Source organism: Cyprinodon tularosa, unplaced genomic scaffold, assembly GCF_016077235.1.
Source record: "Cyprinodon tularosa strain WSP-4 unplaced genomic scaffold, ASM1607723v1 ctg46, whole genome shotgun sequence".
In the NCBI taxonomy this organism is placed as follows: domain Eukaryota; kingdom Metazoa; phylum Chordata; class Actinopteri; order Cyprinodontiformes; family Cyprinodontidae; genus Cyprinodon; species Cyprinodon tularosa.
In genome coordinates, this window is record NW_024039185.1 from 2,370,937 (window position 1) to 2,390,149 (window position 19,213).

The 19,213-nt window shown below is 37.0% G+C and overlaps 1 protein-coding gene across 1 annotated transcript; it reads left to right on the forward strand.

The window, feature by feature from the left end:
• The first annotated feature begins 1,550 nt into the window (after positions 1–1,550).
• Positions 1,551–4,182, forward strand: LOC119793742 (tripartite motif-containing protein 16-like protein). The gene is made up of 5 exons (XM_038300980.1): positions 1,551–1,784; positions 2,012–2,053; positions 2,139–2,201; positions 2,284–2,423; positions 2,515–4,182. The coding sequence occupies exons 1-5, from the start codon at positions 1,733–1,735 to the stop codon at positions 2,923–2,925; spliced, it is 708 nt and encodes a 235-aa protein (XP_038156908.1). The 5' UTR covers positions 1,551–1,732; the 3' UTR covers positions 2,926–4,182.
• Positions 4,183–19,213: the final 15,031 nt, after the last annotated feature.

A 19,213-nucleotide genomic window follows, 5' to 3' on the forward strand; every position in this document is an offset into this window, starting at 1 on the left:
AATTATCTAACAAAGATTTAAAAGTGTCTTATTTTTTCATAATACGACCAAAACATGTCAAAATTTGCAACACATTCCCACAATCAAATATACACAGTCAAATGCATTGATAGTTATTACTAGAAAAAGATATGCTAATGATCTGGAAATATCAAAGACAAAGGCTAAACTGGAGCACCTCAGGTACAAAAATTTTAAGAGCAAGTGTTTCCTCCGCCTTTCGTTTACTTTTCAACCTATGAAAATACCCAGTAAAGTTTACAAAAGTTAAAAACTGGTTAAGTGTTTAATTTGTTATAGCGAGGCCAACCCACGTTTTTTATTCAAAATATTCATACTTTCATTTAATTTGTCATTATTTTTTTTTCATGTTTCGATATTTAGCTGTATTATAAAAAAAAACATAAATACTGTACACCACATTCAGAGTTGCTTTACAAGTTAAAGTCCAATACTGGTTCACGCCACCAGAGAGAGATACCTTGTAGTAACGCATTTACCTAGCGTCTACCTACTCAGTTAACTGACTGTTCGGTCAGATGTTCACTATTTTTTGCTCCCCGCTGGTCATGTGACCCCGGCTTCCTGCACAGTGCCTGCGCCACCTTTGTTCTCTCTTGTTCCGAAAACAAATCCCATGATATTTTTTAAGGAGAGCTCTCGCAAAGAATTCTGGGATATATCTGCTCGTCTGGTGACCATGGTTGCATGCTACTTTTCAAGGTGCATTGTGGGAAATTTTGAGTCCAGTGCATAGGGGTAGGGTTTAGAGGCCAGTTTGGGATTGGGACAAAGATCCAAAGCACCGTGTTAGGTTCGTCTCTGACTGATTCAGTAGGGGAAGAAAAAAAAAACTTAAGAATTACAAAGTCATGGCGGGACTTATTATATGCCATCAACCTGCTGCTGTATTGACTGAAACATGCCATATACTGTGTTCTTGAAACCTCCCAATTTGTCTAAATTAAAACTATATTTAAAAGAAGATAGGATCAACACACAGTTGATTTAATCATGATTAATTGTAATGTATCTCAAGTCCTTAAAGGCTGTTACTGTAGTCAAATTCTGTGCCAACACTTAATTACTTTTATTTTTAGCTACTGTTTAGGGCCAAGCTAGTTTTGATGGCCTTTTTATTAAATAACTTAATCATCCGTTGTTAATTTTTTCAACAATTATTAAACTTTTCTTTGTCTGATATGAAATATGATAGATTATTGAATATTTAGCTGGAATAAAGCAAAAACAAAATAATCTGAAGGGGAGTTTATACTTTTTCATAAAACTTGAGGCACGTCACTGAGGTATTAGAGGTTAGTGAAACCAAAACTGCTTGTTTATGTTGTCATATCAATTTCCTGAAGTTTGTCTCTTTTCGTACCAAACCAGCCACAGATAAGAAAACTGATTAAACACATTTCTAAACCTTCCCTTCAGTTAAGTTATGAAATAACTCTTGTTCTTTCCAACAGACCTCTTACATTTCAGTGAGGTCAGACTTGAACATTAGTCTTCCTATGAATGTCAAGTGAGACACGTAACAACCCCTCTACCAGACGCCACCCATAGGCTCAGACCTCATTCCACTAACGTGACAGTTCTGTGAGACCCTCCTAAAGCCCCTACATCAGCTACTACGTGGATATAACTCAATCAGAAGACAATTTGTTCCATCTCTCTGGATGAACTAACTATTCTTGATGTGGATTATTGGCACATTAATTTTAAGATGCAGAGGAACCCTAAATCTACAACCAGCGTCCCAGAACACAGCAAATCAGGTATGTCCTTGTATCAATTACTCCAGTGCAAATGAGGATAGAATAGTCTATTTTGAGGTTTTAGTTGAAAGCTTTCATACTATCCTAGATAGTCAGGGAAAAGGTATTTAATATTGTTTATGTGACATATATTAGCTTTATTCTATGTAAATGTAAACATTTCACCTTGCAATCATATCTCTAGAACAGCTATAGTCTTCTTCAATTTTTCTGTTTGATGTTTGCAGGAAAATTAAGAAAATCAAAAAAGAATGAAAAAACAAATGCAGGTAAAACAGAGATGAATGCATTATCCTCATTGTGTTTTATGTATTAATAGTGTTATGTCAGCTTGTTCATTTTCTTTTTGTGCAGAGGGACCTCCTGTTTATTTGCCAGATATTCCAGAGCCTAAAAGTAGAGCTGAGCTGATGAAGTGTAAGAGCTTTTTAGATTCTGCATTGTTACAGTAGTTGCATATTTTTAAAAACTGATTTATAGCTTTATGTTCTTTCACTAGACTGGATAGATCTGACTTTGGATAAGAAAACAGCCAATAAGATGTTGTGGATTTCCGATGATTTTTCCAAGGTTAGTCGAAGAACAAAAGAGGTTTGTCCTGTGCTGGATGGACCCGACAGATATGAATATTCTCCACAGGTATGTTGAAAAAGTTTCAGAAGTGCACTTGAAACCTGACTTAAAAAGACACAGCTGTTTTAAATCCATTTTTTCCCTCATTTCCTTTAAGGTATTATGCAAAGAGAGCATTTGGAATCAAAGGGGTTACTGGGAAGTTGAGTACTCTGGTTGGGTAGCAGTTGGAGCCACCTTTGACGAAGCAGCAAGGAGAGCAAATTCTGAGCTGAGCGGTCTTGGAGAAAATGAACACTCCTGGGGTTTGTGCTGGTCGGGAAGTTGTTATCAGATATGGTTCAACTGCAACCATGAAGACATCACAGAAGTCCCGTTTTGCTCCACAATTGCCATGTACATCGACCAGCCAGCAGGGATCATAAACTTTTACATTGTACCTGGTGAGGGCACAGAGAAGGAGGTCAGGCTGTTGCATCAAGTCAAAACTGTGATTGACAAAAAGATTCTGCCTGGTTTCTGGTTAGGAGTTCAGTCCTCATGCACCTTACTGAAAAAAACAGATTAAGCCACATATATATTTATGATGACACAAAGATTTAATCTTCCACAAATCAAGTATGAATATTTGTGTGATTTATTTCAATATATGTGCTACACAATATCAAGGAAAACTGTGAGGTGTAGAAAAAGGAATCCATGGTTTTCCAGTGTTTTACGACTAAAAATGTGGAGGAATTTGGTCTAGATTTGCAGGAGGATGTCTGAAAATAAAAGGGAGTGGAACTGACAGCTGAGAATTGAGTTAATTTGTGTACAAGGGTTTTAATTCAATCTTAAAATAAACCCAGCTGTTCAGTGAAGGCCTCAGAAGCTTGCTAGAGAACTTCAGCGAACAATAATCCTTTAAAAACCAAATAACAAAGCAGACAAGTCAAGGAGAAAGTTGTAAAGATTTTGGAAATATATAGGGTTCTGAAATAATATCCCAAGCTTTGAAAATCTCCCAGAGCTTTGTTTAAACCATTGTCTGAACATGGAATGCTCCTGCAATCTATCAAGACTCAACTCTCTACCTAAACTGACAGATGGGTCAAAGAAAGCATTAACCTGAGACACAGCAAAGAGGCCCATGGTAACACATGAGGAGCTGCAGATATGCACAGCTCAGGTGGAAGAAATCAATGGCAGGAGAACTACTAGTTGTATAATCCACAAATATGTTTGTGTTAAAACAGTATGTATCTCTTCAAGACATGATCTATAGTCTAAAATGAAAATGTTGTTCCAACTTAAATGAATTGCTTCAATTGGGAAAAAGTAACTGAATCAAGTCGATCCAACTTTATTTATTTAAAGTCATAGTGGAGGGCTTTCGCGAATTTTTGAAAAGACCCGCCTTCTCCAGAAAATGCACGTGCACAACCCTGTACCCGCTCCCGAGAGGGAATGTCTATTAAACGTGTGCGAAAGCATGCATAAGCCCATTTCTCCTTGGGCACGCTCTGTTTAAAAGTTGCTGTTTGCATTGCTCATACAAGCTTACTTTCCAAAAGACGATTTGCACTTTTTTCACTCTGTCGGACTCAACACAGTGAAAATGAGGATGAGCACGTAGGAAAGGCAGTTGGAGCAGTATTTTCTTTATAGTGTGTAAACTATATACTGTCACCTTTTTCTCCATGCATGTTCTGTCTGTTCAATACAATGGAATTTGTTGGTGCAAATATAAATAATTAAATAGTTATATTGCTGTATTTAATAGTTTGAAACAAACTGGAAACATGCGTATTAAATCAATAAAGAAAATGTTTAAGTACTTGTATATTGCTAAGGTCTCTTTTTTATTTTACTTAATGTACTAAATTTAAGGGGCAATAAAGTTTAAATGTTTTTAAGATGACTTAAATGCAAGGCCATAAAGTGAAATTATTAAATAAACAATAAAAGTAACATTTAAAAATACATTTAAGATAGAGTTTGATTAATTAATTAGATTTGTGAATCTCAATTGCTATTTAAATTCTCTATGTAAAGATATTAATTTGAAAACTCACTGATTTATTAAATCAATAATTTGTGTGGTCTCTTTTGACTTTCCATACATACAGTATTCCACATTGATTCTATTTTATGTTAAAGAGATTTGAGGTCCAAAAATTGTGAGTCGAACCTTCCTTTAGGTCTTCTAGCAAAGATCTAGTATTCGCTTTTTAAATACTCTTTTAAAGGTATTTGCTGCAGTTACAATTGAATTTCCTGATAGTGGGACAATTATGATTTTTTTCTTTTCTATTCTATCATATTCTATTCTATTCAGCTGGCAGGTTATGTGAATAGATGTTGAGTGTGTTCCTCAGTGGTCAGTTGCAAAAAGTTTATTTAGAGGAGTGACTTAATTTGCATTTACAAATAGTTTTTTTTTTTTTTATCAAAATAGAGTTTTTTATTCTTCTTGCTCATAATTTGATTATTGGATGGCTTAGTTCTAACCCCACCTCCCCCTTCTTCTACCCACCCAGAACAATTTCCCCATTTCTCTGCATAAAAGGAGGGTCAATGTAAAGCTATCAGAAAAAGGATGATTAGTTTTCTTCAAGCGATGAAGGTGACAAAGAAAATATGGAAGAAAGTACTCTAGTAAGATAAGATCCAAATTAACTCTTTTAGCTAACAACCATAACAAAATGTGCAGAAGTAAACTAATAAACTATCATTGCCTATCATTCTTAACACACATTCACAAAGGTGAGGATAGTGTATGCAGCATTGCGATGTGGTGATACTTTCCTATATTAGGACCTCCTAAACATACAGCCAGAGCTACAATGGAGTGGTTTAGATCTGGGGTCTATAGCCTTGATCCTCGGCATCTAATGTCCTGCATTATGTTTTTCTCTGCCTCCACATACCTGACTTAAATAAACGAGTGATTACAGTAAAAGGCCTCTGCAGCCCTTGGTCGCTGTTAAAGAGGGATTTCAATATTTGATTTAGCTGTGTTGGAGAAGATACACATCTAAAACACTGGCAGTTTAAGACAACCTGGTTTGGATCCCATATTATTTTTGTCACAGAAGGGCCTAGTCAGAGTCCAAAACTTAGTGCAGCTGTGAAGCTGTGGAAAGAAGGAGAATAGAAGAGAGATACTTAAAATGCTTCCACTGTTATTTTTGCTAAAATACTGTCTGTGTTGCAGAAAAACAAACCAGAAACAAAACTTACAAATGAAATAGAAGGCAGGGAGGAACACAGAGCTGGAAAATGGTGCATGACAGAGAATCTCACAAGATACATTGTACAAAATTGGTGATGACACTTATACATGAGTTAATTAACCATAGGGACCTTCCAACTTTCCTATCCACTGCATGGGAGCTACACTGTTGTGCACAACCCCCACAGGAAATATAGGCACAGACTAGCTTGTGAATTTTAACAAATAAATACATAAACATGCAAATATATGTTTATGCATCTTCATATTTGGGTTTTATAATGAAGAACTTCAGCCATTCTATGTTTGCATTACTTTTATATTTTGAAAAGCATCATCTATGTGTCTTTTCATAGTGACATCTGTAAGGCTAAACCCCTGTCCAGATTCAGCACAGCAGTCAACTGCTACCCTGAGAAGTATTTTTATTGGTGACTCCATGAAAGTCAATGGGATAGCAGCTAGGAACAGGAGGCAGGGGTTACAATTTGAGGTATGAAGCAGCGAGGGAGAGAAGAGAAGAGAGAAAGCAGGTGAGACAATTAGAGACGTGAAAACAGCTGACGAAGATTAAAGTAATTAGCTGAGGAGGAAGGAGAACGCTGAGAAGAAAAGGGTTAACCAAAGGGGAAAGACACCTTACAAATAAAGATAAACATTTAACTACAGGTGCTGGTCATAAAATTAGAATATCATGAAAAAGTAGATTGATTTCAGTAATTCCATTTAAAAAGTGAAACTTGTATATTATATTCATACATTACATACAAACTCATATATTTCAGATGTTTATTTTGTTTAATTTTGATGATTACAAATGACAACAAATGAAAATCTCAAATTCATCATATCAGAAAATTAGAATATTGTGAAAAGGTTCAAAATTGATGGCCCCTGGTGCCACACTCTAATCAGCTAATTAACTCAAACCACCTGCAAAAGCCTTTAAATGGTCTTTCAGTCTAGTTCTATAGGCTACACAATCATGGGGAAGACTGCTGACTTGACAGTTGTCCAAAAGACGACCATCGACACCTTGCACAAGGAGGGCAAGACACAAAAGGTCATCGCTAAAGAGGCTGGCTGTTCACAGAGCTCAGTGTCCAAGCACATTAATAGAGAGGCGAAGGGAAGGAAAAGATGTGGTCGAAAAAAGTGTACAAGCAAGAGAGATAACCGCACCCTGGAGAGGATTGTGAAACAAAACCCATTCAAAAATGTGGGGGAGATTCACAAAGAGTGGACTGCAGCTGGAGTGAGTGCTTCAAGAACCACCACACACAGACGTATGAAAGACATGGGTTTCTGCTGTCGCATTCCTTGTGTCAAGCCACTCTTGAACCACAGACAGCGTCAGAAGCGTCTTGCCTGGGCTAAAGAGAAACAGGACTGGACTGCTGGTGAGTGGTCCAAAGTCATGTTCTCTGATGAAAGTAAATTTTGCATTTCCTTTGGAAATCAAGGTCCCAGAGTCTGGAGGAAAAGAAGAGAGGCACTTCATCCACGTTGCTTGAAGTCCAGTGTAAAGTTTCCACAGTCAGTGATGGTTTGGGGTGCCATGTCATCTGCTGGTGTTGGTCCATTGTGTTTTCTGAGGTCCAGGGTCAACGCAGCCACATACCAGGAAGTTTTAGAGCACTTCATGCTTCCTGCAGCTGACCAACTTTTTGGAGATGCAGATTTCATTTTCCAACAGGACTTGGCACCTGCACACAGTGCCAAAGCTACCAGTACCTGGTTGAAGGACCATGGTATCCCTGTTCTTAATTGGCCAGCAAACTCTCCTGACCTTAACCCCATAGAAAATCTATGGGGTATTGTGAAGAAGAAGATGCAATACACCAGACCCAACAATTCAGAAGAGCTAAAGGCCACTATTAGAGCAACCTGGGCTATCATAACACCTGAGCAGTGCCACAGACTGATCGACTCCATGCCACGCCGCATTGCTGCAGTAATACAGGCCAAAGGAGGCCCAACTAAATACTGAGTGCTGTACATGCTCATACTTTTCATGTTCATACTTTTCAGTTGGCCAACATTTCTATAAATCCTTTGTTTTTATTGGTCTTCAGTAATATTCTAATTTTCTGATATGATGAATTTGAGATTTTCATTTGTTGTCATTTGTAATCATCAAAATTAAACAAAATAAACATCTGAAATATATGAGTTTGTATGTAATGTATGAATATAATATACAAGTTTCACTTTTTAAATGGAATTACTGAAATCAATCTACTTTTTCATGATATTCTAATTTTATGACCAGCACCTGTAAATCTCAAACAAATGACGACTGATCACAACATGAGATTAAAAAAAAACATGATAAATCTTGAAATTACCACAAAAATCAAGTGCTTTGATATAGCAAACCTTAGAAATAAGAGAAAACAGCAACAACTAAAAGAATACGCTGGCAATAAAATAATGATTAACAGAAATACAAAAGGAGTGCATGACACCCCAAAAAGTATGATGAAATTCACAGAAACCGAGGCTTGAATAAATTTGCAAAGCACCATAACTATTCAGGATGGGACAGGATTTCTTAACTGTTTTAAATCTAAAGAACATTTTTCAAGCTGATTGTTTTTGTTGTTTTTCATGTTATAAACCAAAAGATTTCATAATAACGTCACATTTGGACAAAGAGACCCAGGGCAGAATTGCTTCCCTGAGGATGAAAAAGATCAATTTTTTGTAGGTACGCGAGTCTTGTCTTAGGATCAGTTTCTTTCTTAGAAAGGTAGATCTCATTGCTTGCCCCTTTCACACCTACTATAAACCAAGGAGTTACTGGGAATAAAGGTGGAGCACTGAGGGGGACTCAAACCATTAACACCCATACAGGCAGAGAACATCACGCAACCTCACTCAACAAGTATTGTGTAGATCCAAAGTAACAGAACACAAGTCATGCTAGTATGTCAAACACTTTAACTGCTGTCAGTTGTCTCTCAGCAGACTTTAAACAATGTAAAACATGTTTGGCAATGAAACATGTCCTGTCCTTTGATGTTTGAACAAGCGCTCAATTAATGTGTCAAAGCTGGGAAATAAGCAATAAACCAACCTTTTTATAATAAATACAATTCTTTATGTGTATATGTTTGTCTTTTCTTGATTCTACCCATATAAACAATATAAATACATTGCATTATTGGGTAAATGGCTGGACATAGTGTGAAGTGCTTTGGACTCCTCTTTAAGAGCTCTTTATAAGTACATGCCATAACAAACTTTATAATAAATAACACAAACTCTTTGATTTTTGTGTTTCTTTTTCAATGTAGACAATCTCTTACAAATCTATACATTTATTTAAAAAAAAACAGCACCAGGAGCAATGAACATGAAATATTGAAGCGAATTTGTTATTTCTAAAACTTAATCGAAAATTATATTAATTGTTTGAAAGCATGAGAGGAAACACTTGATGTGATTGGTCTTGATCTTTATGCCTGTAAACAGGACAAAAAATAAGGTTTGCTCTACTTTAACAAATTTACTCTCACAAGAAACTGATCAAAATAAATTTTATTGCAACACTATTATGTATAAATATGATCCATATACACAGGCTGATAAGGAAGGCTAGCTCTTTTATTGGATGCCATCTGGACTCAGTGCAGAAGGTGGAAAAAAGATTCCTAACTAAATTAACATATCTGTTAATTTTCAATCTGAAGCTGTTACTGAACTGGAAAGCTCCTTCAGTGACAGACTGCTGTATCCTAAATGCACAAGGGAGTGTTCTTACAGATCTTTCATCCCAGCAGCAGTAAGACTTCATAACTATCACTGTTTCCAACAATATCAATAAGTTTTCACATTCATGCTGATTTTTGCACAGTTTCTGTCTTAGTCAGTAAAAAAACATGCTGCTGTCCTTTTTTTTTGTACATCTCTTGTGTTGCTGCTATGTTTTACATATCCATTTGTAGAAATGTCCACAGCTCTTATTGATTGTATTTTTTCCCTCCAGATACAGTATTTTTATAGTAAAAACACTGTACAGTACAATACTTTATTTTTTTAAGTAGTTATGTGTTATTTTTATACACTTTTCTAAGGTCCAGATTGTGCGACCACTTCTACTATAACCTGTTCCTGCTGTAACACTACAATTTGGCCATTGTGGGACAGGGAAGGGATTTCCTGGGCTATCAATGGTGGATCCAATTTTAAGCAAGCTGATTAGGTTTGTTAAGATTTTGAAAATAAGCTGTTTTAAATGGAGCCTAAATATTTATATTAAAGACTTAATTCAGCCTCAGATCTCATCGAATTGTAGACTGATGCCCTCCTGTTGCAGGCCTATAAGTCCGGTGCCCCACCTCCGTGGTGGCCAATCATCATCCAGCATTCTGCCTTTAAAGCCTCTGCTTCTGTTTGCTTTCCATAAGCTTTAACCCCTCTCCGCTCAATCTTTACTATCATCCTTGGGGGCTCCTGCCATATTTCATCAGCACAAGCATTACATCATAATTCTCCATACCTATATTTTCCACCAGGGCCTCAGCACCAAAGTCTATATTTCTCATGCTAATAAACCTCCCTATTTCTTGCTTATCTTTTATGTGAGTCTCCCCAGGTTGAATTATCTGTCCATAACCCTTTGTTTTCAATGGTCAAAATAATGTGATACAGAGGGCCATTTCTAAAAGCTGTTGCTAAAAATGGGGAAAAAAAACAAGACAAAAAGCTATTTAAAGGAGCTAAATATGTCCTTGAAACAGGAAACAATGCAGATAACAACTCCTCTTTTATGTTTGTACTAATATAGTCAGAGCAATTTATTTTACCTAAAAGAAATGTCACTATGACAAACAAGCATAAATGTGGATTCATATTTTGCAGGCAGGCACACTGAGGATGATGGTAATGACCAGAAGATGAAGAGGGGATAAAGGTTGCTTCCATGGTAACCATTCATTTCAAGGCTTTTGAAACATCCTGTAATGGGCCAATAAATATCAAGGTACTGCAAATAAGTAAAGGTTAACTTTATTTACAGAAATGTAAGAGCTAAGTATATTTAGATGACAGTATGAATATGTGAACCCTGAAATGTACACCTGTGATTGAAGTCTTCTCTGTAATTTAGGATTTATAAAGCTGTTCCTGTGAGGAGTTCATCTACATTAAAGTTACTCCGACAGTTAAACTTGTGTAACTAAGAGCAGTCATTGATCATAACCAAGGGAAGCAAAACTGGAGACCGTGATCCAAGAATAATCCCTCCTCCCTCTGTGTGTTCAGTATGTGTGAGCTAATGCCAGGCATGTAAGTGATCTGTAATCTAAAGCTTGTAACTTAAAGAGTCACAAGCTACGCTTTTAGCTTGACATATAGGTTGCAGAGGAACGTGTCATGATACGGTGTTCATGTCATCCAGCTAATGCAGATTGAATTTGATGAATTAATATTTTAGCAACTTTTTTTTTATTTGCAGTAAACCGTTTTAGTGTTCCATTTATTCCAAAGAGGGAATTGCATATCAGTAGAATAAATTAAACTACATTGACGTAATCCTTGGTGTTTTTTTATTTGAAATAGCATTTCATTAAAGGTACAGTATGTAACAATTACAGGGATTTACTCACATAAATGTAATATATTATCTATATGTATGTTATTTATTATCACCTATGAACTTAAAGTCTCAATCTTTATGTTTGCCTTGCCTTAGATCAGGGGTCTCAAACTAGTTCCAGAAAGGGGCGTGTGGCTGCAGGTTTTCTTTCCAACCAAGCAATAGCACACCAGACTCCATTCATCTCATTAAGTCGTCATGTTAACACTGGACTCACTCGATCAGATGACATATAGGTTGGAGAGGAACGTGTCATACTACAATGTACATGTACAAGTCCTACAGGTCATGCAGAGGCAGACTGCAGCTGCCCAGAAGCTCATACATTGTCTGCTGCTGCCTACATGGTTATAGGCAGAGGTGCTGAGTTTTCAATAAGACTGAATGGCAGGAACAGGAAGAGTCACAAAACTTTCCGGGTCACATACAAGGTGATCGCTTAAGTTGAAACAAGCTGAACTTTCCTATGAAATTGTGACATGGCAACCAATCAACACTGGTTGTACAGTAGGCAAAGCTTTTTTCACTTAAAATTGAATACAGAGAAAATTATGTTAACAAAGGTAGAAATAAGGAATGCTATCAATAGGTTTTTCGGTGGCTTTAAAAAAGGGAAGTTTTAATTTGATTCTAGGACTGTTAGTCATCCTCACTTACCTCCAGCAGAGAGCCCGGTCTGTCACTGGCCACTGCCCAGCATTGGTACTTTCTGTGGGGGTAGATTTAGCAAAGCTGCATCTGGATGAACCAAAGTGGACTCTTTTGTTTAGCGCTTTTGGGGCTTTTCCAAAAAAATTATGGTCTCCCCAAGGCATTCAAAAGTTGTTCATTAGGAACAATTTAGCAATAGTCCATGATGTTAAGTTTTACCTGTGCTTTTTTTGTGAAATGCCGACAGACAGCGACACCTTGACAGGAAATGAAATAGGGTTGCCAGGGGTAACGCAGGCCAAAAGCAGCAGGTCTGGGTGGCTAGTGATTAACTAAATATTAAACAACCAGCCACTAAATAAGGTTAAAGTTCCCACTGTTATATTCATTACAGCACAGGAATCACATGTGATGTTATGCTATACCTTTGTATCAGGAATGAGCGCAGCACTACTGGGATGGCAACGTTATTGGCTGTAATTTAAAATATTTCTATGTTAAGTACCAAATCAGCACAAATCACAGTTTTACCTGCACAAACGAAGCAGCACTGAAAAAGTAGGCTAGATAATGTTGATTTTATCTGCGGGAATACCAGATTTGCCTATGTAAACTCTAAGTCATCTGAGTCATGGTATCCGCAAAACATCCTTAAATCGAAGGCAACTGGACTTTCACTCAGTCTTTTTTACAAAGTAGTTTTTTAACCTATCAAGTAGTCTTTGTCAATTTACACTTCAGCAATTGTCTTCATAGTTCCAGCTCTACACTTACACCCCAACAACAATGGACCTGCCTTTGATAACCTAAATATTCAGATCTTGTACGGAGAAGACGGATGGCTCGAAAGAGGGGTGAAGGAAGCCATCTTTGTCAAAAGGGAAAAGCCATCTCTGTGCAGAGGGGGAGAATTGAGATTTTAGCTTCCAAGATTTTACAATTTGGTCCTTGAACTCCTTCTAAAGAAGTTATATAAGCACACTCATCATGAGTCAAATGGAAAAAGCATATCTCATACACAACTAAAGTCTTAAGCAACCAGGAAGAATGACAAATAAGTCTTTGATTTGAATCTGACCTGGAGTGTGCTTTAGAGGATTACCTTGAATCTTGCTTAAAGCTACGGAGTGTAATTTTTAGCTACATCTAATGGGCTCCCACTACTGCTTCGCCACCTCCAACAATACAAAGGCCATCATGGTACAAACAGGTGTCGCCAATGTTTGCCTCACCAATCGTTGAAAGTGATGACAAGGTTTGTTTACATAGATAATTTTATAAATAGTATTTTTATAGTCTTTGTAGGATATAGATTCTATATAGGCCTACGGTAGCTTGAAGCAGTCACATTTGAGCATAATGGCTATCTCTAGTTTTTCAGCTGATTTCAAAAGTATAAGTTCAATTCAAATCAGTTTATTTGTATAGTACCAATTCACATTGCATGTCTTCCCAAAACACTTTACAGAGACAATACTGTCAGATTGGTTAGTAAAACCTGTTGATTGCATCGTCATTGACTTGCAAAACATGTTCCTCTTGGATGTGTTTGAGGTGATGATCTTTGCTTACATTTTGTTGTTGACTATTCAGCAAACCCTCACACCAAGCATGCTTGTAGTGACAGTGGAGAGGAAAACTACCTTTTAATAAGAGGAAACCTCCAGCAGAACCAGATTCATTATGAGCAGCCATCTGCCGAGGTCAACTTTAAGGAGGTAAAAGCAGACATACAAAAAGAAGCAGATATACAAAAGGTAACTGTTAACAAGCTCCACAGTTGGCCCCGTCCAGGAAAGACACAGCCAGGCAGATGAGCTCCAAACCAATTATTCTAGTCACAGTAAAAGAAACAGGACTAAACTGAAAACAGGCCAAGCTCCAACATCTATAAACAGAGATGTCAATAGAAGCAGCAAAGCTGATATTTCAACCAGGATGGAGTCACAGCCGAAGCTCCAGATGGAGCTCATGATGAGAAAAAGCAGAGAGAACATGAAATCATGAATGGAGTTCATGTAGTGGGAGAAAGTTTATTACAAAAACAAATGCAAATCTTAAATTTGTTTGTGTTATTGACTTACACTTACAAATTCAGATACTGTTGCATACATTTCATGTTGGGGAAAACGTTTATATTCTGTTGTTTTAACAAAATAGGACTGGATGACATATTGCATTACACATTTCTTCTCAGGTTGGATTCTGCTATAAATACTAGATGTTTTTATTTTGGTATTGTCACATAATTGGATTTATAGCTGGATTCTGTTGGATTAATAGCTGTTTGAATAAGATTTATTTTTTTAATCAGAATTAGGGCAGAGCATTTGTCATATCATTATCATTATCATAATAAAGTTCACATCATTATCGAAACTCCGATGCATTGTCTAATGGGAACATTTTAATTAATGATGATTGAATTGTCTTGGCAAATTGTTGAAATTTATTTCCACTTTCTTTTCTTTTTTCCCACTGGAACATTGACACATTAGAAGAATATGATTAAATGACATTACTGCTGGATGATTAGTTATATAAATCATCAAAACTATTTTATGTCACTGGTCTTTAGAAGAAGCCTATGTTAAATTAGTAATTTTTTTAAGAGCAGGTTTTCTATTGTGAGCCTATGATTGATCTGGCGTGTGGTTACAGCCATACTGTTACCTCAGAAAAACTGTAAAGAAGTAATGAAGAGTTTTTTTTTATTATTTGTACTTGTATTGTTATTGCAATAATTTCACAAAATATTGTAATAAGATTCTAAGTCTATACTGTCCAGCCCTAATAGGAAAACATCCATGATAGCCATGATCATCATGTAATATTTCTGTCAATGGCCTGTTGCATGTGAGTAGATATATTTTAAAACAGCAACACCTGGTGGATTCTGTCTGCCAACACAGTGCATAATACAGCACATGCAGCACACTACACTACATGCTGAAATGGATTGTACAAACACTAACTAATACGCTATTTCCTCTTCTTATGAACCTTGGACAAAACAATTACATCTTGTGCTGTAAAAACATAAAAAATGACTAAGCATATTTATTACTTGTAAGTATCAATCAGAACGGTTAACTATGAAATCCCATTTCATTCCCATTATTTACTCAGTTTACATTTCAGTAGTCTTCGACTAAGTGAATGTGAAGGTTTGATATAAACCAAAGAGAGTTTGATATAACGTGCTGCTCTTTAAACAGGGAGCTGTTTTGATTCTCATTATAATTTGGACTGATTATGCCTTTGTGGCTTAATTGATAAAGTATTGATTTTCTGAGATCCTGGTTCCTGAATTTTTTTGTTTGTTTCTTTTTTAATTCAGTTGACTTGATAATATTTATTTAACTTGAACTTTTTTGTTTTTAATTCAACTTTAATGTCATTAAATTGTCAAGTACAAAGCAAAGAAATTCACTATCCGCATTTAATCCACCTTCTTGCGGAGCAGTGGGCTGCTATTTGCAGCGCCGGGGGGGCTAGTGCAGGGTTAAGGGTCCTGCTCAGGAACCAAGAGGGCAGGCTGTGGAGATTGAAACGGGTACTTAGAGCACAAGCTCACATCTCTGGCCACAAAGCCAACACTCCCCCACAGCTCTATAACACTTATGTCTGTGTACAGGATAACTTAAAAGTTTTATGTATTTTTTATCAGACATCTCCCTCATGCCAAGGAACAATCTGTATAATTTTGGTGATGATCCACATCATAATCTGGATACAGGAATTATTTTTAAAAGATTATCAAACATTGTGAAATAGGGATATTTGGAAGAACAATCAGTTCCCCACTAAACCAGAGGGTGCAGCAGTGACTATTGACAGCCTCAGCATCAGACTCACAATCAGACAGAAACACAAGACAAGGGAACATTCTTGGTTTGTTAGCAAGATCAATTGAAAACTTATTAATAGAATTTATTGTCAGGGTCTTGGTCTGTTTGTTCCTGTTTTCCTTGGTTATCCATTTGTTGTCATCTGCTGCCCTCTTGTGTCCTCCCTTGCTCTGTTTCTCTGTCCTGCCAGCACCTGTTGTCAATTTCCTTGTCAGCTCTCTCTTTGTCTCTGTCCCCTTTAAAAGCCCTCCCTCTTCAGTTCCTGTTGGCTGGATCCTCGTCTTACTTCCCGTCTATCATCTGCCTGCCTTGTCTCGTCTCTCCCTGGCTTCTGGTTTAGGTTAATCCCTGATGTCTCCTTGGTTCTGGTACGTTTGTTATTTTCAGTTGGACTCTGATTCCTGCTTCTGGATCTGTGTACCAGAATAAACAGGCTTTAATTCACCTCTGCCTACTGGTCTCTGCGTTTGGGTCCTCCATACCATCACCGCTTCATGACATTTATAGAATTTTCTTTACAAGAGGCGTGCCTCAAACCAAGGAACAATTCATTAAAATCTAGTAATGATCCAGTTCACATGCAAGTTTTAGCTATACACTGTAGATCGCAATTTGGGGCAAATTTTGCTGCTCGGCAGAGGTCTTCACTATCTGAGTGCTAAGTCTTCTAGTGATGCTCATGTTATAGCCAGCTATCTATCAGCAGGAAAATGTATATCTCCTCAGCAACGTGATGGATTACTTTGCTACCATGCATATTTCTGTGACCACTCTGCTTATTGCAGTATATCTAATGGGAGGGTGGGGATAAATATCTGCACACTGAGTAATCCTCTAGAAGAGTTAGATATACTGTCCATCTGAGGTTAGAAACCAAATGGTTTAGACAAGTGATGTGCTAATTATAAGATGGTATGATTTCCATGTGAGCAATGTTTGGAGTTTTCCCTGCTGCTTTCTTAGAATTAGCAACAATTGCATCAGCTAATTTTATCATGCATTTAACATTGAGCTATCCACTAGGCTCCTATTCTCAAGGTAATTTTTAAACTGATATTTTCCCTGTGCTTCCTTGTTATTATCATCCCATTCCTTTAAATGTTGAATTTCTTCCTTTTGTAGTGTAAGGAAGCCTTTTCAGGCATCTATGTGTGGCCTGCTGAATATCAGCTTTCACCCTTCATCTGAAAAGCAATAAGGTTTATTAGAAGAACCAAAACCTAAAATGTTAGTAAGACATTAATATCTTTGTTCTTGCATCTGGAATAGCTGTGTAATTATTTTTGCTGTGTACTACAGGTATATTTAGCACACTCTATTAGTAGAATGTTAAGAATGCATAATGCTGACTCAGTGCAGCAGAAGAGCCAAATATAAAGTGCCCACTGGGAAAATGTTGTTTACTTAGGTCTAGACAAGCTAATTAGGATTCAGGGGGATGTCTGATATCCTGCCACAGCATAATGTGTCTTCCTAGTCTTTTATTTTATTTATATAATTTAAGATGAATGCCGTGGGTCTTTTTCCAGTTAGCATATCTATTTTAAATACTAAAAGGGTAAAACTCGCTTTTCAGCAGAAATTACATCAAAACCAATCTATCTATCCATCCATCCATCTGAATAGGAGGTGGTACCCTATCTTCAGCTGTCTCAGGGTGAAAAGCAAGGTAGACCCTGGACAGCGTGCCCTCTTATCACGGGGAACACAGATGTTCACACCAATTTAGAGATACAAATCAATCTAAAAGTCATGTTCCTGGACAGTGCGAGGAAACAAGAGTACCCAGAGAAAACATGCAAACACCATGCAGAAGGAACTCAAGTCTGTTTTCATAGAACAATATTTGTTTTCTTACCATATTTATCTTGTTTTATTAACCTTTTTTTTTTTTTGATTTAGCTTTTTTTATTTTTCCTCAACCGAGTTGATAACAAGACACAATGGTCTTGTTATCATCTTGCCCTAACCTTGTGCAACTTACCCTAAAGTCACAGGACACGATTAGAGGTGAATGATTAGGTGATTGAATGCAGGTGATGTTCGGTCGTCAGTTTGAATTTGCATCCAATCTTCATGTTGGTCTAGCTCTAATTGTACAGTAGCAGGAGGCTCACCATTCAATAAGTAGAAAATGTTTCTCCCTTTACAAAAATAGAAATAGGGATCAGCAAGGTACTTTTGAATTAATGTAAGATGGACCTTGGTGTTTCCTTCTGATGATGTTCATGCTTTGGAGGTCATTGTTTCCCAGTCTCGTACTAGTTGCATCATGGTCTCTGACTTTAACTGAGGCAAGTGAGGCATGTAGAAATTTACAAATGTAATTTATTTCTGAATTCTAAGATGAGCAGACAAAGTGCTCTTGGAGTAGGTTTGGTTGGCTGATCACTACTGGGCAGTTCAGTCTATGTTCCATATTTTCTTTGCTGTTAATAATAGTTCTTACTGTTGTTCACTGGAGTCCCAAAGTCTAAGAAATTGCTTTATAAAGCTTTGCAGATATATGACTGTGAATTCCTTCTGTATACATATGTTCCTGAATTTCTTAGATTAGGGCATTATGTGTTACATTATAAAATATTCAAACATGCTTCATGTTGTCAGACAGGTCCTACAGGGTGTTTTCATGATTGTACATGTTGACTAAACACCAGGCCTATGTGCAGCCTGCAAAACTAAGCAGATCTAATCAATTCAATTCAGTTCAATTAAATTAAATTTAATTTAGACAGGATCTTCTGACTACTGTTGTCCATAATGTTCTTGACTTTATGAAGAATTCCATACATCCATTTTCTGTCACCCCTTTCGGGGTCGCAAGGGGAGCTGGTGCCTACCTCCAGCTGTCAATGGGCGAGAGGCGGGGTACACCCTGAACAGTTCTTATGAAAAATTCTTCTTTGTGATATCATCTCCAGAGGTTCAAGAAGAGTTCCAAGAACAGAGCCGACCTTCTTTATCAGCTTAGTGAGCTTTTCTAAGTCATTTGCTCTGATGTTGTTACCTCAGCAGATGATGGAGGAAGAGATCACAATCTCCAGAACAGAAATAAATGAAATGCAGCATCTTGCAGCAAACACTGAAGGACCTATGCTTCCCTGTAGAGTCTGCTCTGTCCCTTCTTATAGAAAGCTTCACAGTTACATTTTTAATCAAGTCTGTCATACAGGTGAAGACTGAGGTATTTGTAATCCTCCACCAACTCCACTTGTACTGCAAGTCGGAGTTCCACAAAGTCAAAAGGAATAATGAGAGTACCATCCCATTTTGTTCCTATGACACTGACTGATTAATTACACTGTTGACTCTTCAGTCTCATAAACTATATTCTGTTTGCCAGGTAGTCTTTCTTCCAGGTGATGATAATATTAGTGTCTTAACCTGATTTTCCAGAGTTTATAACAAAATAAATAATTTTAAATTGGATTAAATCCACTGGAGAAATCAAAGAACATCCTCACAATGCTGTTTGCCCTATCAGTTTGTTTCAGCAAGTGTATGAAAACGATTCCACGACAATAAGCAAACTGCT

Coding starts and splice junctions, on each gene's coding strand:
- LOC119793742 (XM_038300980.1), top strand. CDS start 1,733: ATGCAGAGGAACCCTAAATCTACAACCAGCGTCCCAGAACACAGCAAA. Junction 2,054..2,138: donor GAATGAAAAAACAAATGCAG/GTAAAACAGAGA, acceptor CTTTTTGTGCAG/AGGGACCTCCTGTTTATTTG. Junction 2,424..2,514: donor GATATGAATATTCTCCACAG/GTATGTTGAAAA, acceptor ATTTCCTTTAAG/GTATTATGCAAAGAGAGCAT.